We start from the raw sequence: 8,394 nt of genomic DNA, 5'->3' as shown, positions 1-8,394 counted from the left end.
CTATTGCAATCGCATCATTGAGATCACGGTTTGGATTGGCGTATGTTTTGCATTTCTTTTTTTCGATATCTGGGAAAATCATTGTGGCGCATATTAAATGCTGCACGGATAAGAATTTTAAAAACCAGGTTAGTCCACCTAGCGGTGACGATGCCTTTCTCGATTCAATCGCTTGGTTTAGTTTGACTTTAGTGTGACACATATCATAAATAATTAATTACCTTACGCTCTCTCTGTACGGCAAATCCTTCAAAAATGCTATGAATACCAGGTCCCAACGCACCATTATTATTTATTCAGACTAAGGCCGAAGTGGCCTGTGCGGTATATAAGAGTTTTCTCCATTCAGCTCGGTCCATGGCTACACGTCGCCAACCACGCAGTCTACGGAGGGTCCGCAAGTCATTTTCCACCTGATTGATCCACCTTGCCCGCTGCGCAGCTCGCCTTCTTGTGCCCGTCGTTGCTTGTTGAGAATCATTTTCACCGGGTTACTGTTTGACATTCTGGCTACGTGCCCGGCAGTCGTCCGATTTTCGCGGTGTGAACAATGGATGGTTCTCCCAACAGCTAATTGCATCATTGGTTCATTCGCCTCCTCCACGTACCGTCCGCCATCTGCACCCCACCATAGATAGTACGCAGCACTTTCCTTTCGAAAACTCCAAGTGCGCGTTGCTCCTCCACGAGCATCGTTCAGGTCTCGTGTCCGTAGAAGACTACCGGTCTAATAAGCGTTTTGTAGATTGTCAGTTTGGTACGGCGGCGAACTCTATTCGATCGGAGCTCTTGCGGAGTCCAAAGTATGTACGATTTCCAGCCACTATGCGTCTCCGAATTTCTCTGCTGGTATCACTTTCGGCAGTCACCAGTGAGCCCAAGTACACAAATTCTTCTACCACCTCGATTTCGTCACCACCGATGCAAACTCGCGGTGGGTGGCTCACATTGTCTTCTCTTGAACCTATTCCTATCATGTACTTCGTCTTCGACGTGTTGATGACTAGTCCGATCCGCTTAGCTTCCCTCTTCAGTCTGATGTAGGCTTCCTCCATCTTCTCAAAGTTACGTGCCATAGTATATATGTCGTCGGCGAACCTGGACGGACTTATTGAAAATTGTACCACTCGTGTTAATCCCTGCTCTTCGTATTATCCCTTCCAAAGCGATGTTGAATAGCAGACACGAAAGACCATCACCTTGCCGTAACCCTCTGCGGGTTTCGAAGGGACTCGAGAATGCCCCTGAAACTCGAGCTACGCACATCACCCGATCCATCGTCGCTTTGATCAACCGTGTCAGTTTATCCGGAAATCCGTGTTCGTGCAATAGCTGCCATAGCTGGTCCCGATTGATTGTATCATATGCGGATTTGAAGTCGATGAATAGATGATGTGTGGGCACGTTGTATTCGCGGCATTTCTGCAATATCTGACTTATGGCGAACACCTGGTCCGTGGTGGAGCGTTCGCCCATAAATCCCGCCTGGTACTGCCCCACAAACTCTCTTGCAATTGGGAGAGTACCTTGTAGGCACCGTTCAGCAATGTGATTGCGCGGTAGTTGCTACAATCCAGCTTATCGTTCTTTTTGTAGATGGGACACACTACACCTTCCCTCCACTCCTGCGGCAAAACTTCCTCCTCCCAGATCTTGGTAATGACTCAGTGCAGCGCTCTAGCCAGTGCCTCACCACCGTGTTTAAATAGCTCTTCTGGTAGTTGGTCAACCCCAGGGGCTTTGTTGTTCTTCAACCGGCCAATCTCCTCCTGGATTTCCTGGAGATCCGGAGCCGGTAGAATTATGTTCTGCGCGCGTTCCCCCAGGTCCATCACCATACCGCCATCTTCGTCTGCCACATCGCCATTCAGGTGCTCTTCGTAGTGCTGCCTTTGGATCACCTCACGATCGTTCGTAAGAAGGTTCCCGTTTCTATCCTTACACATAGCAGGCTGTAACACGTGGCCCTTACGTGAACGGTTCAGCTTTCATAGAACTTTCGTGTGTTATTAGCGCGGTACAGTTGCTCCGTCTCTTCACGGTCTCGATCTTCCTGCTGACGCTTTTTCCTCCGGAAAATCGAGTTTTGTCCGTTCCGCGCCTGTTTATATCGTGCCTCGTCCGTCCTCGTGCGGTGTTGCAGCAATCTCGCCCATGCTGCATTCTTCTCTTCTACTAATTGCTCACATTCGCCGTCATACCAGTCGTTTCTCTGATCCGGGGGCACCGTGCCTAGTGCAGCGGTTGCGGTGCTACCAATGGCGGATCGAATATCTCTCCAGCCATCTTCAAGAGAGGCTGCGCCTAGCTGCTCTTCCGTTGGGAGTGCCACTTCCAGCTGCTGCGCGTATTCTTGGGCTAGTCTACCGTCTTGTAGCCGGCCAATGTTAAGCCGCGGCGTCCGACTTCGACGCGTGTTGTACACCGTCGAGAGTTTTGAGCGCAGGCATACTGCAACGAGGTAGTGGTCGGATTCAATATTCGCACTGCGGTAAGTGCGGACGTTCGTGATGTCGGAGAAGAATTTACCGTCGATTAGAACGTGGTCGATTTGGTTTTCCGTTTCTTGGTTAGGTGATCTCCATGTGGCCTTGTGGATATTTTTGCGGGGAAAGACATTCTAAATACTCACGCCCCTCACGGACCGACTGGCAAATAGCTTACCCAACCTCACTTGATCAGTTCAGTTGCTGATGAAGAATGTGTACAGCCGCCAGACATTCTAAATACTCACGCCCCTCTAATGTGAACGTGTACTATACACATGTGGAAGCGTTGGCTTGAGAAATGGATTGCGAGTGATTTGACTATGCGTCCAATTTGGGAATCTCGAGCTAGTTCAGTAGCCGCTAGGTTGCGAAGGCCGACGGAGCACCAGTCTAGCGTACTGTAGGGTCATGGGTTCGAGTCCCATCGAAGGGAAAGTGGTTACCTCCAATATATTTTCCAAATCAATATCTTCCACATAACGTACATATTCACATATGAGTTTTCACATGCATTTTCTTGATATTGAATTGGTTCTAGAGGCCATATAATTACAATACCAAATGAATTACTATGTAGGATACTCATTATAGTCTACAGAAAAATAAATAAAATATTTAACGAATAAAAAAGTAATTAAAATGTGGCGCATATACTGCCGTTCTACGCATGCTTGTACCAAATTAAAAAAACGACAAATGAGAAAATGACATTTGAAATTGAACACTAATTTTCATTGCTGGCGTATAATTATAATGCAATATAAGATTATTACATCACAGAATCATTCAGAAGACTTAATTTAATTGAAATCATTCTTATTTTTCATTGACAAATAGAATTTGCGACAACGATCATGTAAATTGTTTGGCGGGACAGTTATGCCGAGAAATAGAACACTTTTTTTTTTTTTTTTTTGTCTTTATTAAAGAGACTTTCAACCCCGGGCTGGCTCGTCTCCGAAATAGAACACTTTTTTTATGGTTTCTAGGCATATTAGCCCCGTGCAATGCATGATTTCGTGAATGACTATTGCGATTGACATATGTCTCCACATGCTTTACCTATGGAAGTGAACCTTCCACGTGGTTGAAGTGATTATGTCGCTTAGAATGAGTATTGTACAAATTGCCCCCATTAAACCAGTGCAACAGGCTAAGTTTGCAAGATCTAAACAGAAAATGCAAATAGACTTGATGTTGTTTTCAATGATTTTCCAACAATGTTTGAAATCTGTTAGAGTTTTCTAAAAGTATACATCAAAATAGACTGCTCTATGGTGAAAAGTTAAAATCCACAAAAACTTACATGGGACAACTATGCATAGAAGGGCAGTACAGCCAATATATGACAATAAGTGCAAAAAACAGCTTTTTCAAAAATCGCTCTGTCGGAACCTCTAAACTATTTTTTAGAATTTTGGGTTGTTCTACAGAAATGCTCCAGATGCGATTTTCTTTCATATAAGGCTTGAGCACCATGACTTTTCAAACATAGTGTTTTTTGGGACACCCTAATCTGTAGTCCTCAGTAACCAAAAAATCTCTGGGACAAACACCAAAATGGCTCATACAAGTGAGAACACACCTCCAATAGAAGCAATATAGGTCCCACTCTTGATAGGACGTCAGATCACCAAATTTACCTCGTTCGCATGCTAAAGCAAAATTATCAAAGTGTTACGGTTGCCCTACTGTTTGTATGAGTCATCTCAAGAATCCGTTGACCATCGCTTCACCCCAACATTGTTTTGTTATTCACTTTATTCTACATTTCGCATGTGATTAAAAATGGCTAAACCTGCTCGAACTGGTTTGTTTTTGTAAATCTGTCTGAGTGATTTAATTTGCGAGACAGGTAGGCTGGCTGGCCGGCTCTACTGAAGTTCGATGTCTTTTGGATTTATGCTCCGTCATTCTTATGCGGTGAAACGTTAAACGAAGCATAATAAAAAAAAATACCGTAAGTCGCCAATATCCTTGTGGAACGAAATGTTAAATGTTTGTCTCTGGGAACATTGATTTTTCTCATTAGATGTACTGAATATAAACTAAACTATGAAATAAAATAATTGTTCTGTGACACTGTGTTCGGATGCACTAAATGTGTTTGTTTTTAGATACTGGAATGAAAAAATATGAAAATTAAGATGAAGTTTAGTGATTGGTAATACGTAGGGCTATAGTCAGACTGTGACGTTGAATGGCTACTTGACGGTACTTTTAGCCAATTATACGGAGTTTGTTTCTTCATTCGTAAAGTTAGCGAAATGACTTTGCAGTTTTCTCGAACTAGGAGATTCGGCCCACGACTATCCACATAGAGGAAGGGTACCATCGGTCAGTTTTGGGTAGGTCATATCGAACATCTTTCAGCTCAACTTCAACAGTTACCAATCAGCGTGAGAAGGAATCACACGTCGGTCTGAACACGTTCGCGAAACACGTGCTGGTGCAAATGGTGAGTGTGTGTTGAATTGAAAACTGATTGGCGAATTCTTACTGTTTGAAGTACACTGGAGTATTTTGTTACGCGTGACTATAAATTGTGTTACTTTAAGAAACGAAGAAAAAAGAAGAATGAAAAGGCTAAACCACCTAAAAAATAATTAAATAAAATAATGTCAGAAGTCTGTTACTATGATAGTATCATACCTTTATTCGGAGCATTATCGAACTGGCAACGATTAATACATATAGTGGCGAATTATGTATGTGCTTGTTTGTAAGTGATAAACATTTATGCGTGTGTGTAAAATTATGACGTGGAATTTTGTGGTATTACCAATAAATATTTATGGACACTAGGGATGGCTTCAATCATCTAGTTAGAGTTTGACTCATTTGCCATAAAATCACGACAGAAGCTGACATTTGAAAAATATTGTATGGTGGACTAGTGGACCTTTTACAAAACTTTCTTGAACAGTTTGTGATTTGAATTTAATTAGATACATACGTGAAGCGTAAGTCACATAAATTTTTATGAAATGATTCTAACTTATTATCATCTGTACTATTGAGATTAACCTTCGATCTCACCTTCGTCATTTTATTACCTATGTCTCTCATTAACGATAAATCGTTGCTATCCGTCGCCTTTGCTGATCAGCCACGTTGTCCTCTTACTTAAGCATGAACATCAATGGTGCCCAACCTTTTCGTAATCGAAATCGAAATGATTAATCAAGTGACCCACAGCCTCTGGATATGATATGCTGAAATCAAGAACAGTATTTTGAAGTCACTTTATTTTAATATCTTTTATCATTCTACAGCAGTAATTTATGCAGTGTGATTTGTTTGACTTGCATTTGTGATACCAGCTTCGGCAAGCGAGTTTGCGTGTTTGATAGAACCGATCTCAAATTGTAATCAATGTTCAATCTGCTTTTCGCTTTGGTCTTCATCTGAAGATGTGTTGAAAATCCACGCTAGCATAAGTAAGCAGAAACAAACGGTATTAGAATCTCCAAAGCTTGGAACGCTGAATAAACAGCGAAATGACGAACCATTCCGTCAAATATTCTTAATCCAAATATTCATTCTGGATTTCATCGGAAAGGCTAGCCACGTCCAATGTAAACAAAAACGGACTGCGAACTAAGGAAGCACCTTCTTGAGCCAACTTAGGAAAATATCGACCATACTTTTGCTGCAGTGAGTCTAGATGAGCCATAATTTCTAATTTCAGATGGGCATCTAAATAAGTAAATCCTCTCTAATCAAAAAGCACAGTTCATCAAACATTGTAATATTTCCGAGACTTACTTTGCGTTGCTAGTTTTTAACCTTGAAAATTGTCTCTGAACTGAATCAGATTGGTTTTCTTACCTTGCAACTTCAAGTGCTGCGAATTTACTTGATGTTTTTTTATTGTCCTTATTAAGAAGACTTTCATCCCTAGGCTGGCTTGTCTCCGATTTACCTGATGTCTGAAAGGCGAGCGAGACGATTCTGCCATTATTCTTCATTGATAATTTCAAGTAAAAAATATCTATCTAGGCTTTCCAAGAAATTTTTTTTAATCCCTCAATTCAAAAACGTTAATAACCTACGAAACGACAGTATATGAATGAAGTACCTCATGATCTGCATGCATTAATTTGCCGAGTTTTTCGTACAAACATGTGTTGAGAGCTTCAGATTTGATTTACAATTATAACAGTATCCAGCTCTTGTTTTAATTCTTGGGGAAGAGTCTTTTAATCCTTGCTTGGTGAATCAGGCAGTGAACACATTTGACATGCCGAGAAAACTCAGGGCTGAAAGTATCGCTAATAAAGAAAAAAAAAAATCTCGGACAAACTATATTCTCTTCAATGAAATCCTGATTTTGATCCCAGCCTGGTGCACCACCAGTACGAACTCCCCCAACTTTTTTTCCATTGCTTGCCATTAGATTCAATTTAGGTATTTATTGTAGCAAGGCTGTCGAAGCTTTTGGTTTTAGTTTTCAAATCACTACAGAAAAGAAACTCTTGTTTCAAATCTCCGGATTCCGAGTAAACCCAATAAATAAATATATAAATTTGGATTAGACCATCAGGTCTATTAAAAAAAAACTTTTATTATTCTTAATAAACACTTTTACACATTTTTGCTTAGCTTATCACTACTGATCACTGCTAGAACGATGTTAACTACTTAATTGCTGATAACTGAAAGAGACCGATCGAAGGTTCGATCGGGCTTTTGTAACCTAAACTTGCTGACAGGGCAATCCTATGGGCACGTTGGTCGGCTTGGACTTTGGACTCGGATGGTGTGACTTGATAACTGCTGATCTGGTAATTTGGTTGGTGGTGATTGAACTGGTGCGTCACGTAATTCCTCCGGGGGGTAAGATCGAACGTCCTCGTTCGATTGAGAAATGTTGAACTTTTCCGACTTCTTGAGTTTCCTATCCTTTTTGAGATGTTTTACTTTGATAACGACTTTCTTCCTACGGAAACAAATAATTGCGAGCGTTATGATGATTATTGTTGTGGTTGAGAGACCACCAAAAAGTCCATAGAACTATTTTTTGTTCAAATTGCTGCAGCTGAATGTGGTCAATGCGATGTCGATTGTTTGAAGTCTCCAAGCTCAGAGTTGATAAGTTTCGTTTCTGGATTAAGTTTCTGTTGATTGACAAGCTCGGGAATACTCCTGTTAACTGAACTGTGCTGCTGAATGTTTCCTCTGAAGTGAATGTGTTGTTTGCAATGGTAAGAGTGCAATTTTGGAAATGTAATAGGAAATTTCCGGTCAGTTTCCTATCATGGGGTCCACAGTTTGAGCTTAAGTGTTCATTTATTGCATTGTTTACAAGTACCTTGTTTCCAGGTAGTGCTATGAAATCGGTAGAGTTTGTCTGCAGTACTGTGCAGTGACTTTCTAGCCCCATTATAATTGGGAAGAGGCATACATCTGAGAAGGTGTATGTCGTGGAATTGTTGGATAACATTCTCGGATGAATTGTGCTGTAGAGCTTCCTCTGCGATTTCACGATAAAGTTGGGTATTTCCGTTATAAGTGTGTTATTAACCGTTAGTGGTATGACTCTAATTGATTCGCAATTTTTGTTGGTTTTCAGGACTTCCAGGATATAAATAAAAATGTCCGGTTAGTTTTGGTTTCGTATAGCTTAGTGCTTCCTCGGGGAAATTAGTCGTTATTCCTTGCTCGTTAATAATAGTTTCAATCAGGAAAATTTCCTTAAGAGTTAGTAACTTACTGTTCGACAGTGATACTCGAGCTCTCAGGATGGCGTCTTCGATCTCTTCGAGGATGTTGTTCATCGTATCCAGGGATAGGAGAAGCGTGATGGCATCAGTCTCTTTGAGAATAATGTTGTTGACTGATGTGAGTTGGTTAACGGTGTTGGTCATCCTTGAAATCCTTTCGTTGATGACTTGATTTACCT

The 8,394-nt window shown here is 41.3% G+C and overlaps 1 protein-coding gene across 4 annotated transcripts in view; it reads left to right on the top strand.

Annotated features, from left to right (window-relative positions):
* Window positions 1–4,430: 4,430 nt before the first annotated feature.
* Window positions 4,431–8,394, top strand: part of LOC134218456 (UDP-glycosyltransferase UGT5-like) — a 30,131-nt gene continuing 26,167 nt past the window's right edge. Inside the window, exons 1-2 of one of the 4 annotated variants that reach the window (XM_062697464.1) lie at window positions 5,257–5,397; window positions 5,437–5,452. Coding sequence is in view for 2 of the 4 variants with exons in the window: in XM_062697462.1 (XP_062553446.1) it covers window positions 5,200–5,211 (12 nt within the window). In the remaining 2 variants the exon portion in view is untranslated. Of the gene's footprint in view, window positions 4,450–4,567; window positions 4,948–4,987; window positions 5,212–5,256; window positions 5,398–5,436; window positions 5,453–8,394 lie in introns of those variants that run through there. The other 3 variants (XM_062697465.1, XM_062697463.1, XM_062697462.1) reach the window with 3 other exon arrangements.

Source organism: Armigeres subalbatus, chromosome 2, assembly GCF_024139115.2.
Source record: "Armigeres subalbatus isolate Guangzhou_Male chromosome 2, GZ_Asu_2, whole genome shotgun sequence".
NCBI lineage: Eukaryota > Metazoa > Arthropoda > Insecta > Diptera > Culicidae > Armigeres > Armigeres subalbatus.
Note: the sequence above shows the minus strand (reverse complement) of the source record. Positions and strands in the feature narration are given on the sequence as shown.